This window comes from Aythya fuligula, chromosome 5 (assembly GCF_009819795.1).
Source record: "Aythya fuligula isolate bAytFul2 chromosome 5, bAytFul2.pri, whole genome shotgun sequence".
Lineage (NCBI taxonomy): Eukaryota > Metazoa > Chordata > Aves > Anseriformes > Anatidae > Aythya > Aythya fuligula.
This window is the reverse complement of record NC_045563.1, coordinates 5,711,060-5,729,208: the sequence shown is the minus strand read 5'-3', so window position 1 is coordinate 5,729,208 and position 18,149 is coordinate 5,711,060. Positions and strand designations below refer to the sequence as shown.

At 48.8% G+C, this 18,149-nt stretch overlaps 1 protein-coding gene across 2 annotated transcripts in view; it reads left to right on the top strand.

Moving 5' to 3' along the window:
* Nucleotides 1-18,149, top strand: part of RTN1 (reticulon 1) — a 97,944-nt gene that overhangs the window by 66,916 nt on the left and 12,879 nt on the right. Inside the window, exon 1 of one of the 2 annotated variants that reach the window (XM_032189361.1) lies at nucleotides 15,217-15,431. The exons of the other annotated variant lie outside the window; for it this stretch is intronic. Coding sequence (XP_032045252.1) covers nucleotides 15,371-15,431 — 61 coding nt within the window. The 5' untranslated portion in view covers nucleotides 15,217-15,370. Of the gene's footprint in view, nucleotides 1-15,216; nucleotides 15,432-18,149 lie in introns of those variants that run through there. 2 annotated transcript variants of the gene reach the window in all.

Genomic DNA, 18,149 nt, shown 5'->3' with positions numbered 1-18,149 from the left:
CCACTTGTAGATCTGGCTCCTCCAGCAGCGGTGAAGCGGAGATTATGCTGGAATGCAGTTAAATGGAGAAAAAGAGCCAAAGAACCAATCCTCCTAAGTGCCCCGGCGGCTTTGACACGTGCTTAATGGCGCTGAATTATTCATGGAGCTGGCTGGCCAAGCTGACATTGCAAAGGGAAATAAATGAGGGTGCCGGAGAGAAAATGCCAAACGACATGTCAGCCAAACGGCCCGGTGTCACGGACTTCATGGAGGGTCTGGTGTGGGATCCCACCCCTTCCATGCTGGTTGCTGCCTGGTGCAAGCCCTTTGTAGGGCACCGTGAGCATGTTGGCCATGTGCTTAGGTGTGATTTCGGTGATGCTTATGGGGCTGGGTTAGTTCTCCTTGTGGTGGGATGATTTTCCTTGAAGAGAGGTGTTGCAATGGGCTGGCCCCATTGATGGGGCATCTGCAATGCAGCAAGTAAGGCCTGAAGTCAGAGATTAACTCCTGTCTGCTGCGTCTCTCTGAAGAATTTGTCATCTCCCCTTATTCCCTTTTAAAAAAGTCTCTTTCTGCTGTTCCTGCCCCACTGGTTAAAGGACAGTCACCTGCTGTGCAGTGTCACTGCTCCTGCTGGAGGTGAGAGCCCCTTCATGTTCACTGCACTACAGCGCACAGCAGCAGCAAGAGGAGTGCCTGGGATGAGCAGTCACCACCCAGCACGTGATAGATGGCTGAAATGATCAGTGGGATAATCAGGGGCTCACAAACCTGCCTACATGGTGGTTTGAGCCCTGCCTGCAGAGCAGGATTGTTCCCTGGCACCCCTCTGTCTGCTAAGACAGAAATGTTGCCTCAAACACCACACAAATGGCTCTGCTACATATGGCTGAGCTCTCCTGGGTACTCCGCAAGAAAATATTCAGAGAACTTGGCTTCAGCTTCTGTTGTTGTTGTTGCTCTGATCTGGGAACGCTGGCAACTGAGATTTGGTGCCCCGAGTCAGGATTTATTCAGATGCTGGCTTTGCTTTTGCTCCGTGGGCAAGGGTGGAGTTAAATCTGCAGTTACTATTCATGGGTCTGAATCAGACGGGTACATTCACTATACCTACAGGTATCATTTGATACTGAAGCCTTCCCATCTCCTCTTGCCTGCTCTGTGCCTGCTCAGTGGGAGGGTTCCTGTTGCTGCCCCCAGGTGTGAGCTCTGTGCCTCTGTTAGGCCTCCAGAGCATCTTGTGGGAGCTGTGTCTTGCCAGAGCTGGAAGAGTCCCAATATTCAGTGATCCCCCATTGGTATTCTCCCCTCCTCAGGAACAGACCCTAAGAAATGCGGAGAGTTCATCTCTGTTAGCCAATTGTTCCCCGCTGAAGTGCAATGAGATTTGAAGAATTGAATCAATGGAGAAGATTCTGCCACACACTTTGGTTTTCTGGTTTGTTTTTTCTTCTTTGTTATAAGGTTTAGCTGTGGTAGTTGGATTCTTCCCAGAAAGGGGAGAACGCAACATGCTCTCAGCTGCGTAATCCTGTGGGATTTTGCTCTTGCTGACAGAGCTGAAGAATCCGTAAAATGCTGAGGTAGCCCCCGTGCATCCTTTCAGCGCATTTCTAAATGAGAAGAGGAAGGAAAGGGAGGTGACTATTTACTAGAACTGTGGATTGGACAGCACCCAGGGATACACGTTTGGATAACCTGCATTGCAAGAGAAGTCAGGGGAGCAGCAGGTGACTTTGAAAGGCTGTCAGGCTGTCGTGCTAGGCACGTTTGTTAGCACACACAGATTGCTCCCTGACTTCTCGAGGAAACAGCAAGCTCTGCAGTTATTGTTTTCAGATCTTATTTCAGTGGTAGTGTCTGGAGGCACGGTCACGATCAGGACCTTTGTTCGGCCAAGATACACACAAACCCTTTTGGCCCATTTCTTGTTGGCAATGTGAGCAGGGGATGTTATCTGCAACCCTTGCACAGCTGCTTAGCTGCTGTGCAGTAACTGGGGCTGCCTTTACTCCTCAGATCCCTCAGCAGCCTGACCTGAGGATGCTCAGCTTCTCCTTATGCCTGTACTTGGTGTCAGATCCACCTCGTGCAGCAGGATGGGGTGGTTTTGGTAGGAGATGAAGCACAGCCACCCCTTCAGCTGTACATTAGAGGAATGGAAATACGTAAGGGCTGGCGGACCAAATGGTCTGCTTTAATTATTCATCGTTAGAAGCAGCTATTATTAAAGATATACCCTTCTTGGTCTGAAGTAATAACTGCTAGCCTGTTTCTTTCCTCGATTGCTACCACCCGCCATCCTGCTGCACTCGCTTTTGAAGCAGGCCAGGTCAAAGGCCTCCTCCATCAAGTCCAGCTCCAACCTATTGCCACCCCCAGCAACCCCAGCCCTCCTGAAGCACCCCTTAGACCTGTTCCTTGCAGTAATTCATGAGAGCCAGCCAGTGCTTTGCTCCTCGTGCTGGTCCCAAATGGGTGCTGGGCTTCCCTTGCTGCGTGCCATCGATTCCCCCTGAGCCTGACTCAGCTGCTGAGTACCCAGGGGAAAAGTTCCCGTGGTGGTGCCAGCACGCTCACTGCCATCCCCTTTCCTCTCTGAGAGGCACAGGCGTTGTTTACTCCTCTTTTTAATAACACAGATGGGTTTAATAGTTCTCTGCCTTCGCCCCCAGTTCCTTCTCCTTGTCTGTAGCCTGTTTAATGCTTCCTTCTAAGTGATGGCTTTGTCACTTAATCTCATTAAAACTTCTCTTCATTGAACCCCGTGAGCTGCTTATCAGACCGTAAGCCTAATCGCCCATTTGTAATTAATTTGTTCTGTGCCTCCTACAATTCGGCACCGTTAGGTAATGGCATCAGCCTCAAGGTCACGGATACCTGCCCCGCGAGCCTCCCTCCTCCTGCCTCCTCCCTGTGCCTCACTGCTTTATTTCACTGACAGCTTTCTCCTTTTCCCCGAGCCAGTTTTTGCTGCATTTTGGCTGCCTCCTGTCCGGCTTGTGCTGCTGTGTGACTCTGCAAATCGATCTCCTGCACTGCCTAGAGGCAAACGCTTTCCTGATATCCTCTGGACTCACCCACACTGTTTTCCCTCTTGCCTTCCCGTTGGTTCCTGTTTGGTCCAAGAAATTGGGTGCACTGTTCTTCCTTTGCTGAGTTACACATTGTAAAACTGGAAAAGCTTAATAATTTGATGGCTGTATTTAAAAATACGAACAAATCCTGGATCCCCAGGATGGCACAGCCTGCTACCACCAGCCTGTTCCTCTTGGTGGGATGCGGAAGGAAACCAGGCACCAACTGGAGTGAAAACCAACCCCGTGCTGCTCCCTGCACATCGATCCTTCTGCTGTGCTGGTACTCGGCACCACCACAAAGTCTGCCTCCAGCTTGTGTATAAAGGAGTTTTGGGGCCCTGCCCTGGCTGGGTCTGCTGGCTTGAGATAAATTTCAAGGTTAGGAAAGGCAAGAATGATACCTTGGGTGACGTTGCTGTTTTCTCATTGGGAATTGCTGATACAGGGTTATCTTGGACCTTTGTGGGCTCTTGAAATAGGGTCAGTCCTGCGTGAAGCTAAAGCACTTCATTTTCCACAACAGATTTACCTTCATCTCTTCTATTTCCCTGTTTGGATGTAGGATCTAGAAGACTTGAGTTGGTTTGGCTCATTCCTTCCATTTTGCTGCTTTTCCCCTGAAAACCACCTACTGAACTTAAGTAATAGACCTACCCAGAGCTGTCATTAGATCAGAGATATCAGTGCTCAATACAGTATTGATCGCAGTGTTCACAAATTCAGCGTTCAGGCAGCTCCACTGAGCAGGTCCAAACCCATATAGTTGAGTCTGCAACTATAGATTTGTAATTTGTAGTTTTTGTAAGTCCGCTTAATTTATTATTATTATTATTATTATTACTATTACTATTACTATTACTATTACTATTACTATTATTGCTATTATTACTATTATTACTATTATTGCTATTATTACTATTATTACTATTATTATTATTAGGCTTGATATTCAAGAAAGAAAAAAAAACGGTGAGAAATTCTGCTGCCTCTTGGGAGAAGGCAGACAGCCATAAAATGGATATATCTTTGGGCAGGGGGGAGTTGATGCAGGAAGGACATTTTGCATTTGCTCCTGTAATGGCTGCACACGTATCAGCTCCGCTGCCTCGCTGGGAGCCGGAGAGGTGCCCGGGTACATCGAGCTCCGTCACTCGAGAGGGCGCAGCGTTTTGGGCAGGAGGCAGCTCTTACCTGAGGAGGTGCGGTAATTGCTCCCAGTGCAGCGCGCCTGGCTCAGCAGCACAATGCAGCGTGCTTGCAGGCTGCTAGGAACGGCGTGTTTGAATGAAGTTACACCTTGAGATGCTAGTTAAGGACAGGGAAACTTTGTGTTTGTGGTTGTAGTCACATAAAGTCACGCTGTTGCACGGAGAGGCTGTGGCTGCCCCATCCCTGGAGGTGTTCAAGGCCAGGTTGGACGGGGCCCTGGGCAACCTGATCTGGTGGGAGGTGTCCCTGCCCATGGCAGGGGGTTGGAAATGGGTGATCTTTAAGGTCCCTTCCAACCCAAGCCGTAATTCTGTGATTTTATGATAAGTTTCTGCTGGAGGGTCACATCGATAAGGCTGAGTGACTTGAGGAGACTCACTCCTGAGGTCTGAACCAGGTTTGGATCAGCAGATAAATCGTGTTTCCTAAACTGTGCTCATTTCCCAGACCATCCTCATTTCAGTCTCTCTCTGCAGTACAGTCCTTCAAACCATGCCAAAAACATCTTTTTAATCCATTTACATAACTCCCTTTGTGCGCTGCGCTGCCTTTCTCTGTGCTCACACAATCATTACACCGATGCGATCAACAAAAGACCACAAATCATTTTATTCGGCGCATTCACTGTTTCCTCTGAGAATGAGCCAAAGTTTGGTCTCATTCAGCTGTAATGTGCTTGGACCCCGCAAGCACCATTGCAGCACTGACTATCAGCTATCTGAAGGGGCTTTTTTTTTCTTTTAATTTCGATTTTGTTTTATTTTTAATGATCCATTTGTCTCTTCAGGCTTGGGAGCAGGCGGCGAACTAGCTGCAATTTGCAGCCGCAGGCTGCCCGCTCCCTCCTCTGCTTCCATGGAAACACGTGTTGGATGAGGCGAAATCAGGCACAGGCTTAGAGCAGATGATTTCCAAAATAGTTGCTTTTCCTTGCAAGGAGTCATGCACCTCCTGTTTGTGCAAAAATTTGGGTGAGGAGGAAACCTGGTTAAAGGGATGACTTTGCAAGGTGCCCGGCTGCTGTTGCCGCAGGGCTTGGAGCATCCTCCCTGAGCCCCTTTGCTGCTCAGGACCCGATGCACGAGGGGTTTGGAGCTGCTGTCCTTATGGCCAGGGCATTTGGGGTTGGGAGGGTTCAGCTTTGATGTAATCCCTTCGCTTTTCCTTCATCTCCTCCCTGGGGAGGTGGAAATCATCCTCTGCTCTGCACTCCGGCACCCCGAAGCTACCGAATTTGCTCCCTGCATCCCCTGGGCAGCCTCTCCCCTCCTGGGTCACGGTGAAAAACAGATTATTTGCAGTTTGAGGGCAAAATAAGGGAGGGGTGAGGAAAGGGCAGGGGCTTACACAAGCCTGCATGGCACAGGCTGTGCCTGAGACAGCTTTTACAGGTGGCTGGTGTGTTTTGCAGGAGGAGCGATTCAGAAAAAAAATAAGCTTTGGGGAGAAAAAGGGCCTTAAGCTGCAGCTGCCAGGGCTTGGGTAAGCGTGGGCACAGCTCCACGGGGACTGATCCTGCTGTGGGACCCCAGGTCCTGCTGAGGGCTGAGCCCAAGCCCTGGCAGCAGCACAGCCAATGCCTTCTACTTGCCAGTGAGGGGGCAAAAACACTTGGAAAGGCACAGAGGCGAAGGAGGTGCTGAGTGGGACCTATGCGAGGTGTCTCTCCAGGATGGAAAAAGCTGTGTTTTATCCTCCAGCACATGCAAAGCGTTCAGATTTTGAAGGTTTCCTCTCTCAGTGGCAGCCCAAGGACAAAACAGGGTGGTGGGAACATCATCTTCCGAGACACCCCCTACGCCAAGTCCTTCTGGCTGCAGCGGCCGGGAAGCTCATCCTCTTCACCAAGCTCTGTCTCAGGTGTCAAGAGGTAAAAATAAATGTTGGTCCACGCTGCCTGCTGGTTCCACACTAATCAGAGCCCTTCGTTAGTTATTTAGCTTCGGGGAAATGTGCCACAAGAGTTCTGACACTTCAGATGTGCAAAGTAATTGCTGCGTTTACCTCCTGGCTAATTGAAAAGCCGAAATAAATTGTGGTGGGATGAGCAGTGGTGCCCGGGGTGGGTGGGGGATTGGGGCTGGGACCTTTCTGCCCTTGTGTGTGGCTTCACCCAGAGCCCAAGGGGTCTGCCACGGCTGGAAGGGCTGGGGTTGTCCCCCTGTGTGGTGGCATGGGCTGGGCACCTCACACATAGCCGTGGCCACCTCCACCCTCCCCTCCGTGCAGCCCTACAAGCAGCAGGTCTCCGTGCATCACGCCTCCCCTTGCTTTCTGCACGCCCCTCTCCGAAATAAGTAGGTCTCGTCTGCAGGTTTGCAACCTGGGGAAAACAAACAAACGCAGAGCAGCGCGGCTATATTTATCTGAAACTCAGAGGCTGTGCTTCCCAGGGAACTTTGATCACTTTGAATGCGAGACAACCTGGAAAAAAAAAAAAAAAGAGGGGAAAAAAATTAAAAAGCAAGTTTTGGAAAAGGTAACAGCTGCGGTTTCCAAAATGAAGTCTCTTGTCTCGTCTCTCCTGGCCCCAGTACCAGACATCCTAGTCTAGGGGGCCATTATCTCCTGGCTTTGTGCTGGGGCTGCTCAGAGGCTGAGGTTTTCAAAGCCCAGAGCCACGGGTAGTGGGGCCCAGGACCAGGATGGCATTCAGCAGCAGCTGCCCTTGCCTGTCCTACCTGTGATGGGAGAGGTCCATCCAAAGCGAAATGCAGCACTTGGGGTTTGGGTTTGTTTGTCTGTGTATACAAAGATTGTGGGTTTCTTGAATTTATCATGATTCAAAAGTAACATCACACTGTTATGTTTTCTCTCCAATTCATTTACAAAAAAAAGAAAAAATAATTTTAAGTATCTGGTGTATGAAATGCAAGGGCCCTAGGATGGGACACAGGGATGTGGGGATTTCAAAACCTGGATGTTTTTGTTTAGAGTGAAATATCTGAAGGGGTATTTGGTGGTACCTGTCTGAGCTGGGGAGTTTCAGCAAAGCCTCCCATGCTAAAATGCTTGCAAGGAATGACAGACATGGGGGAAGCAGCTCTTTAAGTCCCAGCAGACCTTTTGCAATGCTCTCCCCATCCTATTTTGCTATTTTCTTTGCAGTTCCTCAGTTTCTGCAAAACCTGTGGCAGGGAATCCAGTACCCATACCGAAAACACGCTCTGTTATTCTGCCACCCCGCACTGTTCACATGCAGTGCGCTGGGACAAGGGCTGGGGCTGTACCCCGTACACCCACAGTGCCACTCGGAAACTGCTGCTGCTTCTGCCGTACCCACACACTATTCGGTGTTGAAGCAGAGAGGTTAGACATCCTGTGATACAAGGGGAATGTTTTCCCTTTTTTTCCCTTTTTCAGCAAACTCCCATCCTGCCCATCCTCACAAAGATAGCAAAATAAATCCATTTTACATACTAATTCAAACTCACTCGATACCTCCTGTTACATATTCACCCTCATCCGGAGCAGAGGGTTATCTTTCCTTTGCAGAAGCGATCAGGAAAATGTGGTGTGCGGTGTTTAAAGACGTCGTCGGGCACATCTGAATTCCTTCGCCCCTTCAGCTGGGTTTTCTAAACGGGAAATGGTTTTGCCGGTGTGTCTTTAATCCCTCGGCCTTGAGAATGGAAAATGAAATTGTCCTCTCTCCGATACTTGACATCAGCCTCCAAATCAAGGCTTTCTCATTGTGTGCAGAGAGGGGGAGTGCAGAAAGGATGCGTGTTACTTGAGTACTCAGAGATGGGATCTGTTTTTCAGAGAGAAACCCACTTCCACAAATTCAGTGGATTATTCTGGACTCTGCATTTTATTTTCCTTCTCTTTTTCCTCATTCTGTGTCTCCGTGTATAAAATGCCTCGTTTTAGGGATGACTGATGTTAAGTCCCTAATGAGCTGGCTTCAGGGTGTGGATTTGCATTGCATATTTTGCAGATGTGATGCTGGAAGGAAGCTTGCTTGACCTTCCTTATGGTATCTTCTGACTCCCTTTCCCCCTGACCCTTGTGGGAGATGTGTAGGGCAGGGCCATCCCCCTATATTCAAGCTGTGGCTGCTTTCCTGCTTAGCTGCTCTTTCAGCTGATAGCCTAAAATGTCCCACAAAACTAATTTCCCTGCACTTTTCCCCAGCAAACACAACTCTAACCACTTTCTTGGCACATCGTTTCCCAATGCAATTCTTCTGATTACCCTGGGCTGGCTGCCTTCTGACCTGTTCCCTCCTCTTCAGCCACGTTTTTGCCTAACAGCTGAGTCCTGTGCATCCCCCCAGCCTGCAAATGGGCTCGAGCATCCTCCCTCCCCGTGCAGAGAGCATTTTGGTCCCCATGTGCTTGCAGGCAGCAACAGGGCTGTGGGATAAGCTGTGGCTGTGGCTGCTGCATCCAGCAGCGTGTTCGTGGTCTGCTGCTGTTTTCCAGGGAAAGCTGGGGTTGCCATGACAATTGTAGGATGGTTGAGTGGTGCTTGCGTGGCCACAGCATCTGCAGACCTCTGGCACCAGCGCATTTATCCCGCCTGCCCCCGCGTAGTGGATGGGGGAAGCGGTGCAGAGGGGTGGGCAGCTGAGGGCCTGTTAAATGACCCCATTCCCCCAAAAAAATGGCTTTTTTGGGGAATGGGAGCTGAGGTCTGCTCTGTACCTTCACCTGCTTACTGGGGTCAGGCTGGCAGGAGGGCTGGTAGGTACAGGAGCCAGCAGAAATGGTGCAAACCACAGCCTGTTCACCAGCACCCCTGGGTGCCTGCGAGGATGCCAGCCTGAACTAGAGGCTTGTGGCACCACTGCAAAAGAAACCTCTGTCTCCTGAGCCTCTGCCCGTGGGCTATTGGTTTAATTTGCAGTTGTGTTTGCACAGCTCCAGCATCAGCCCTGGGCACCATTCACCTACAAATGTGATGGAGAGACCCACAGGACAAGGCATTTTGGGAGATAATAAAAATTGTGTCCTTCCCTTTTCTGCCGGGCATGCTTGGCCAAAGGGGAGGCTCCTCTGTCCGCAGCACCAGGCAGGATTTCGCCCCTTCCAAGAGCCACGCAACCCCAATTCGTCTTCACCATCTTGCTTGGTCTCCGCTGGCCCAAGAACGCCAGCCAGCAACACTTGCCTGCAACTTGTTTACAAAAATGCACGAGGCTGCTTCGCTCGAGCAGCAGATGTTGTGCCAGGTGCTGCAGCAATAAAGCTTTAAAAGCAGATGATGACCCAAATTTAAATAGACCAAGTGGACCCAGAGACCCAAGAGGGAGGATTCCCAAGGTCACACAGGAAGCCTCTGGCAGGCGTGAGGGCTGAACATAGATCTCCCGAGGCCCAGCCAACGCTGTGGTCTCAGGACTGTCTTCTCTTTTGTCTTCCAGTCCATTAAGAAGATCAGTTAATGAAATGGAATTAATAATGCCAGCTGCAGCACCAGCAGTGCTGTAAGGGAGATGAATTTAGCAGTACAGACTTAAAAGCACGGGCTTCAAGACAGGGGTAGGCTGCAAGCAGTGCACGAGCCTGCTCTGACGGGGGAATGCAGGAGGTCAGCCAGAGTTCTGGGGTCTCGGCAGCTTCACTGATCACATCTTGAAGAAGGGACGAAGACGTACCAATTGCCTCCCCCAGAGGAGGGTGATGCCCAATTTTAAGGTTCCCAGCACTTGCAAAAAGAAGTCCCACTGGAAAGAAGCAAAAGACTTTTCTAGGTCAATGGCAGGAATAGAGCCTTCATTCTTAGGATCCTTCTGGTTCAAAAATAGCATTAAAGAGCTAAGAGAAACCATCCCCTCCTGAAAAGCCAGGAGTAAATCACAGCTGATTCCTATGTCTTAGACGTGCTGTCACCCGCATTAGTCACCAAGCTCTGGTGGCACTGCAGGGGTGCCAACATCCCTGCGATGGTCGGTGAAGAGGATCCGTTCCCATTTGGTTCAGAATCCAAAATGGAAAACTGCTTCTTAATAATAGACCCAAATCTCAGGGTTTCCCCCCACATGGCTCTTCCACTGGGATTCAAAGGAAGGCTGCCTCGCCCCCAGGCGGGGAAGCAAGTGCAAAATGTGTTTCACCTGATTTTTCAGCCACTCTTTTGACTCGTGTCACAGGGCTGTTGCCTAATGCCTTCCGATAAGCTCAGACTTGGAGCAAAAATGGGCACGAGGAACAGTCGTGCTCAGCAGAGAGCGAAACAGAGGCAGCAGAGCAGAAGCTTAGCTACACACCTCAAAACACACTTCTTGTCCCTGCGAACCACCCAAATATTTCGACTGATGGTTTTAAAAACCCTGATAAACCCAGGCACTGCAAGATATCTCCAAAAAAAAAATTGCAGGGAAGCTGGAACATGATGTGATGTGCTGGGGCACGGCATTTCTTTTGTTGCGAGCATTCAGCTCTAGACATACATTTCAGCACTTTGAGACCATATTGTCTCTTTAACAGCTTATCGATTCCTTTGGTGGCCTAAAGAGCTGAGAAAATAAGTAATTCATCACTGTACAACATCTCCTAAGAGAAACATCAAAGCCCAGGGCAAGAGAAACAAGGACAAAGCTGTCCACGTACCACCTAGACTGCGAGTGGTGATGGACCTGAAATAGCCGGCAGCATCTCCCAGCTCCTGACCTTTTCACCTGAGCTGCCTCTGAGCAATTCTGCAGCCCAGAAAATGTGTTGAGCACGAATGAGAGCAAGACAGCAGAGCCAGGATCTGGCCCATCCCTCCGCTATTGACGGCCCCCTCGCCAAAATGTGATCGCTGGCTGCCCTTGGCTTGGAGCACTCGGGCAAAAATTCCCCACTGCTCTTTAGAGCTTTGAGGTACATTAATGGGACTTTTAAAATAGCATCCTCTGTATATTTGTTGCAAATGCTAAGAGCAAATCATCTAGGAAAAAAAATGAAAAACAACAGAAACGTCCCTTAATGCTCTTGTTCCCCTAAGTGCTAAGTGTCGGGATCCTCCAGCACCACGCTGCAGTCCCGGTGCTGTCCCCAATGTGTCCTGCGATGCGCTGACGTGGAGTGATGCAGAGCTCTGCTCTGAAAAGCATCGTCAGTCCGAAGTGTCTTCAAAGTCACTGCACTTCGAGCAGAACCGGTGACAATTTTAGCTCTATCTTTGAATTTCTTCTCGTAAAATATTCTTGGAAATCGGTGCTGATTTCCACCCCTGTCCTCCAGCAGGGTTGTTAAGGGACAGCCCTGGAGGTTAAGGCTGTGGCTGATCCTTCTTGTGGTCAAACACGGTGAGTCCTGATGCTCTGAGCTCTTATGTTGATTCAACTATATCAAAAAAAAACATAAATATTGCTAACCCTGAGCTCATCAGAGCTCACCATGGAAGTGGGAGGGCCTCTGGAAAAGAGCGAGGTAGGGCTGGTAGAGAACCAGGCTGGACACAGGGCTTGTCGTGTCCCCATCCCCGTGGCAGGGTGCCTGTGCCCCTTGCTGAGCTGCAGCCCCCACCCCGTCCAGCACTCCCTGTTGGGGCCGGAGGGATGGAAAGAAATGAGGCAGATGGCAGTCCTCTACTCATGAATTACTTGAGGTTTCTCTCAGTGCAGGGTTAGGAGGAGCTGAAAATACACAGATAACTTTATTTTACTGAGTCCTTCCCCCTAACTTCATCATACGTGGGTCATTATCTCTAGCAGAGATATGTAACAGGCCAATACTGATGAGCCCACTTGGCTTGTGGCTGTGCCGTCAACATTAAACTTCAGGTGACCTCACTAAAACATCCAAAGACCTTCAATCATCCCGTAATGTCCTGCGGCAGGAGGAGGATTGCTGTAGACCATGCTCTGAAGGGAAGGAAGCTCCACTTAGTGCTTTTAATCCTGCTTCTGCTCATGATGACAGCAAACTTCTCCTCCAACACTGCACTATCCAGTGGCTCGTGCCAAGAGCTCTGACCTGTGCACGTCTCGCCTTTTTCAGATCCAGGCAGGCTTGTTTGTGCCTTCCTCTCTGCTCAGTACAGATTTAGTCGATGGCCCTGGTTTAGCTCTACTGCAAGGAAATAGTTCTAGGAAATAGCTCCTCGGTCTCTTGATGGCCAACTGCTTAGTCCTAATTCTGGCTCGCTCCTTACCGAATGCATAATTTAAATTCTCATTATAGAGATGCATTTTTTATCAATTGCAGTTTTAGCTCTGGATCCAGCCACTGCTGACTGTGATCCTGTTAAACTTTGTGTGCAAGTCTAGGTAGACACACGTACGGCGTAATGCCAGCTGCTGCCTCTCTCCCTCGCCCAGCTCAGCACTGGAAGCTCCCCGGATGACTTAGTGTGCACCACAAGATGTTCTGATCTCATTTCTATTTCCTAACTTGGTTCATCTCACAGCACCGGTTGGGTCCTGGTTCTGACACAAGTGTGTTCTTGTCACTGCTGATAAAACAGCAGGTTCTGGTGCCCATGAATTAAAATAGCCCTGGAAGTAGTGTGGGACAGGAACTACGTGGGCCAGGTCTGAAGAGACATTTTTCCAATGGGAAGCAGGAATTGAAGCAGGAAAACTATGGTAGGGTTCATTTTGGTAGCCTGGAGAATCACAAAATCATTCAGGTTGGAGAAGACCTCTAAGATGACCTGGTCCAGCCTTTAACCTAGCACTGACAAATCCACCACTGACCCGTGCTACTGAGTTCTACATCAAAATGTTTCTTGAAGTCCTCCAGGGATGGTGACTCAACCACTTCCCTGGGCAGCCTGTTCCACTGCCACACAGCCCTTTCTGTAAAGAAATTTCTCCTAATATCCAACCTAAACCTCCTCTGGCACCATTTGAGGCCATTTCCCCTCATCTTATCACTTGGTGCTTGGGAGAAGAGTCCAATCCCCACCTCGCTACAGAATCACAGCCTTCTTTAAGGTAACCTTCTTTGTAGGTAAGCCCTACAACCTCCTTTAAGGTAACTGTAAAGTACAACAAGGTCTCCCCTGAGCCTTTTTTCTCCAAGCTAAACAACCCTGTCTCCCTCAGCCCTCCTCATAAGACTTGTTCTCTAGACCCTTCACCAACTTCACAGCCCTTCCTTGGACAAGAAGGAGGTGGAGACCTGAAGTCTGGGGCAAGGAAAATCTCTGCCAACAATGAGGGAAAGGAGGAATCACCACAAGACCAAGGTGTTAAAGGTACAAGGACCACTCGTCTGTGCAAAGGGAATTAATTAGTCTTTCATAGCTGGCTAAGAAATGCAGGTTACAGTGAGATTTTGTTTCTCCTTACTGCAGTGTTGCTGGTGGTCCGTGCACAATAGCCATCGGTTTCATTGCACCATTCTTGGAGGTTTCTTTGTGTTTCTTTTTTCAGGGACTCCAGGATTTAGGAGTTTCATATGTGTGGTTTTCATACACATTACTTGTAAATGCCTTGTGTTGTGGGTTGGTGCTGGGGACCCTGTTGCAGGGCAGAAAGCAACAATAGAGATGTTTTCTGCTGTTGTGAAGGCTCTAAACCAATCAGACCATGTTGGGAAATCATCCCTTGCCAAGTCCTTTCTTCCTTTTTTTAACTAAGCCAGGAAGCCTGCAAAATCAGGACTTGTAATAATGTTTGTAGATTGTTTAATCTTACTACATGCAATGACAATTGAAGCCAGTTCTGCACCAATTAGTTAATTATTTCTCTGTTAGGGGATTTAAGCTGAGCACAAGCCGTTCTGGGATTTCAGAGATGCTTTTGAAATGCAAGCAATAGCTGCTGCCCTCCATAAACCTAGCAGACCTCCCTAGGTAAAGGTTAAGATATAATTGTGGTGAATTGCTCCCTAAATTCTGGCTTTCTTCTGGGGTATGAGTTACCTGAGGGAGGGGTAAGTGACCCAGTAGTGCCAGCTGGGGAGATCTCTGTTAACTTAAGTGTTAAAAATCTTCTGGTTTCGGAGCCAAAAACACAGAGAGGTTCAACCTCGGTTCCCCATGCTGATGTGTATGGGACCCACTGTCTCTGTGTTGCTGTCTGTTTCCTTATTAAAAGCATAAAGTCAATATAATATGGCTAAAATAAAAATATTTAATAAATTAGTAAAGCCTGCCAGAAATCTGAAAAGGCTAACAAGTTGGGTGAATGTAAAGCATTTTTTTCCCAGTTTTTGCTGAGTACCATGTGGCCATGGCTTACCTGTGACACCCCTGTGAGGCTGCTTTTTAGTTTGCTGATGGGGAAACTGAGGCAGGGCCAGCATCTTCCCTGGGGCAGGAGTGCCAGGGCTGGTGTTAACATTCAGCCAGCAGTGTGCTGAATTACTGCAGAGAACTTTTTCACAAATTGTCCCATAAACCTGCTGTCTCACCCCCTGAATCCTGATGTATGCAGCATTTTGGGCAGCGTTTGCAGCCCGCATGTCCCAGCCCAGGAGCAGCTTGCTGTGCACAGCATCCCACCACGGCAGGGCTCGGTGTATGGGGTGTGGGTGCTCTGCTATTTCTTGCTGTTTCTGGAATAGTTTCTGGGGAAAAAAATAGCAAAATGGGGGTTGCTTTGATGGGATCGGGTTGCTTTGATGGGATCGGGTCCTGCTTTTGGTTTTCTCCTGCCTGCTCCAAGACCTCACCCAGCCAGGCAGGGGAGAGGGGGCAGCAACACTTAGGGGTGGACAGGGAAATTTGGCCCTCCCCCAAAAAATGAAGAAAACACCAGATTTCATCACTCCCAAGAAATTTCTGGAACATGAATAGTCACAACCGTGCAGCCGTATAGGAAACGGTGCCCCCACCCCACTCCCCACCGCCTCCACCCACACCGAATTTGTTTTTATTTCTCTGCCGTCAGGTTGCCTTAACCATTTCGATGGCTCGGGAGGCTAAGCCGCCGAGCCAGCGCCAGCTTTTGATTTGAAAGGGGACCGCATCCCCTTTTTCAAAGGAGCCTGCTCCCTAGGGCAACCACATCACACCGCTGATTTGCTGCAGTGGAGACCGCAGCGCGTACAATATGCCCTCCCCCCTCCGCCTGTGCTGCTTACAGCATCAGTCCGGAGCCGAGCGGGGAGACGGGAGCGATACCCGCTAACCCAACCCATGCTGGGGAATGCCTGACTGCTAACAACGCAGTGCCTCCGACCGCAGCACCGGCCCTTCCCCAGCCCTCCGAGATGCAAGCCAGCGCCGACTCCACCAAGATGGACTGTCTTTGGAGCAACTGGAAATGTCAGGGTATTATATCTGTTCGAGTGTTGCATGCTAGAAGGACTGCATGGCAGAGGAGGCAAAGGCAGGATCCATCCATTTTTTGCATTGTTCACCTGTGGGCCTGTGCATGCTGTTTTATCTCCCTCCCCGCGAAGCTTTTATTTGGGGGTAATTTAAGAAGGAAAGGACGAAAAAGCCCTTAATTGTGTCGTTTGAATGTATTTCTCCCATCTCCAGCTGTCTCGCCCTGAAAGCATCCAGGATACAGGACCTTCCTTCCCACCTCGCAGCTCATTTCCCAAGCATCCGCCCTTGCCGTTAGCGGTATCATTCCTCACCCTGGAATCTCTGGCAGGATTTTCAGACCTTTCGGGCTTTACGAGAGCCGGGCGATGGTGAATTGGTGCCGGCTGGGGCTGGTGAGGGTTTGAGGTGGTTGCGTTGGGTGCCTTGGTGCCTCCTGCCCACGGACACACCCATGGCCAGGGCTTAGCCTAGCGTCGACACAAAGAAAACGCAGCCCCGCCGAGACGTGCGATAGCACCGCGGCATCGCCACCCGCCTCGTACTTTGCTGTAGAGTTTTTTTTTGTTTTTTTTTAAAAAAAAGCCTTTATTGTGCTTTCGAGCACTCTACTGAGCCCCCTTCATGGGTAAAAATATTGCGATGCTGTGCTCTGCTGCTGCATAGGCGAGGGGAACAATAGCATCTCCCTTTTGGGTTTATTTTCAGCTTCTTTGGAGCGGGTCGGTGACTGCGCTGGGTGGGGCTGGCTACCTTCCGGGGCGCCTCGGACAGCTTTTCAGCCATTTTTAGTCGGCTTCACACTTCCCAGCCAGCATCCAGCCTTTGTTTTGATAAAAGACAGTCTCTGTGACGCTGCTCGGTGGGCAGATTAGAGGGAGAAAAGCTAGCGGCTGATCCTGCCGGGCAGCTTGCTCTCTGCTTTGGGCAGGATTTGTTTGAATGTATTTTATAATTTTAAGGTGCGTGTTTACACTGAATAGATCGGATATGATGCTCACAGCAGGGTTCCTGGGAGAGAGACTCTGTAGCATCATCCAGGATGCTTGCAGGCGTAGTTTCATAAAGGCAGCGACATGTAACCGAAGGCAGAAAACCTTCCTAAGGTGGTTTGGGGCGGGAGGAGGCAGGGGAAGACAGACATTCAGACCCTTGTCTCTAGGGATCTTGATATTTTTGCAGTCTTAATTTGGTTATGGTCTGAGGTGGTGTTTTTTTTTTCAGGAAAACGAGTAGCAGGAAAGTAAACAGATGCACCTGTTAAATACCAGCCTGCGGCAGCTCGGGCTTTCCATACCTTAATCAAGGGCCAGGGTTTTCTATAGGATTGTGTGATTCCTTAAGCTTATACAGGAGAGCCACAGCCAAACTTGGGAGCCTTTTCATCTGAGATTCAAACACGAACTTCCTTGTTAGATGGGGTTCTGATTTTTGTTTGTTTTGCTTCCAAAAAGGCTAAGTATTTTGCTGATCCTTCTAAAAATATTAATTTGCTGAGTCAGGTTATTGAAACACCTGTATTTAAAGGCAGACTGAATCTGTTCCTTTTTTTAGCAGAAAAAAATATTTACTCACAAGGTTAAAAAAGGGGGGATGACAAAGGGTGTGCTGCTATTGTTTAATTAATAATTAATAATCAATAATAATAGTAGTCTTTCTCTCCTTCTGTGTTCTGTTGGAAATCAAGAGGCAGATTTGCTGGAAATTATATGACACAATCTGACCCATGCTGATTTAAAAAAAAAAATATCTGAAAAAAAAAAAACGCAGCTGAAATAAATCACTTGCCTCACTTCCACATCATTTGCATATCTTTCTTTTTCTTGGGTGGTGCTTTATGCTTTAAAAATGATCCTGCAGAATACATGAAATAGACAGAGTGTTATTTCTGCCACTGAAATTCTTTGATCAGTCCAAGATAAAATAGAAGAAATTTAAAATTCAGGGGAATGAAGACAAAAGGCTTGATGCACTGATTCTTTTAATATCTGTTATTCACGTACTCTCCATCTCAACCTAGAATATCAGTTTCATGAAAATCTGGAATTGTATAATTTTGCCAAGTTCATTATCAATGGAATTATGGTTCCTCCCTGAAAACTCTGGAATATGGCTGTGAACGTAACAGATGCAGTCCCAGACCTCAGTAAATACTGAGCATATTTTTACTGAAATTATGGAAATAAAATGTTGAGGTTAACATAAGCTTTAATTAATAAACAATCATGCCTGCGACTAGCTATGTCACTGGTTTGCCCTTATACTACTGAAAATTGGTGTAAAATTTGGTAGGGGTCTTGAGAAGCTGCAGGGATGCTTGGTGAGGCTTTGGCTTTGCCCCACTGAATCTACATATCATTACTCTCCTCGCAACGAAGCAACTGGTGCTGCTAAATACATTTAAAAGATTGCAATGTGTTTTAGCGACCCATGCATCAAGTAAAGCATGATGTGTCAATGGTAGATCATGACACAGCCCCTCGGGGAGACTGGGAGAGTAAATCGCCCCTGCTGGGCATCTGCTTCATTCAAAATATTGTCACGGGAGGCTTTGGGGAATGGCAGCTGCCATTCACACCCATCTTTTCACACTGGTAGGCGGTGCGTTTGAAGTAGGCCGGGATGGAGCCATGCATAAGGCATGGGTGTGCGGAGAAATGTCTCCAACTGGGCACACTGGTTGGCCTGGACCTTCGTACAGCAATGTCATGGTGCCTG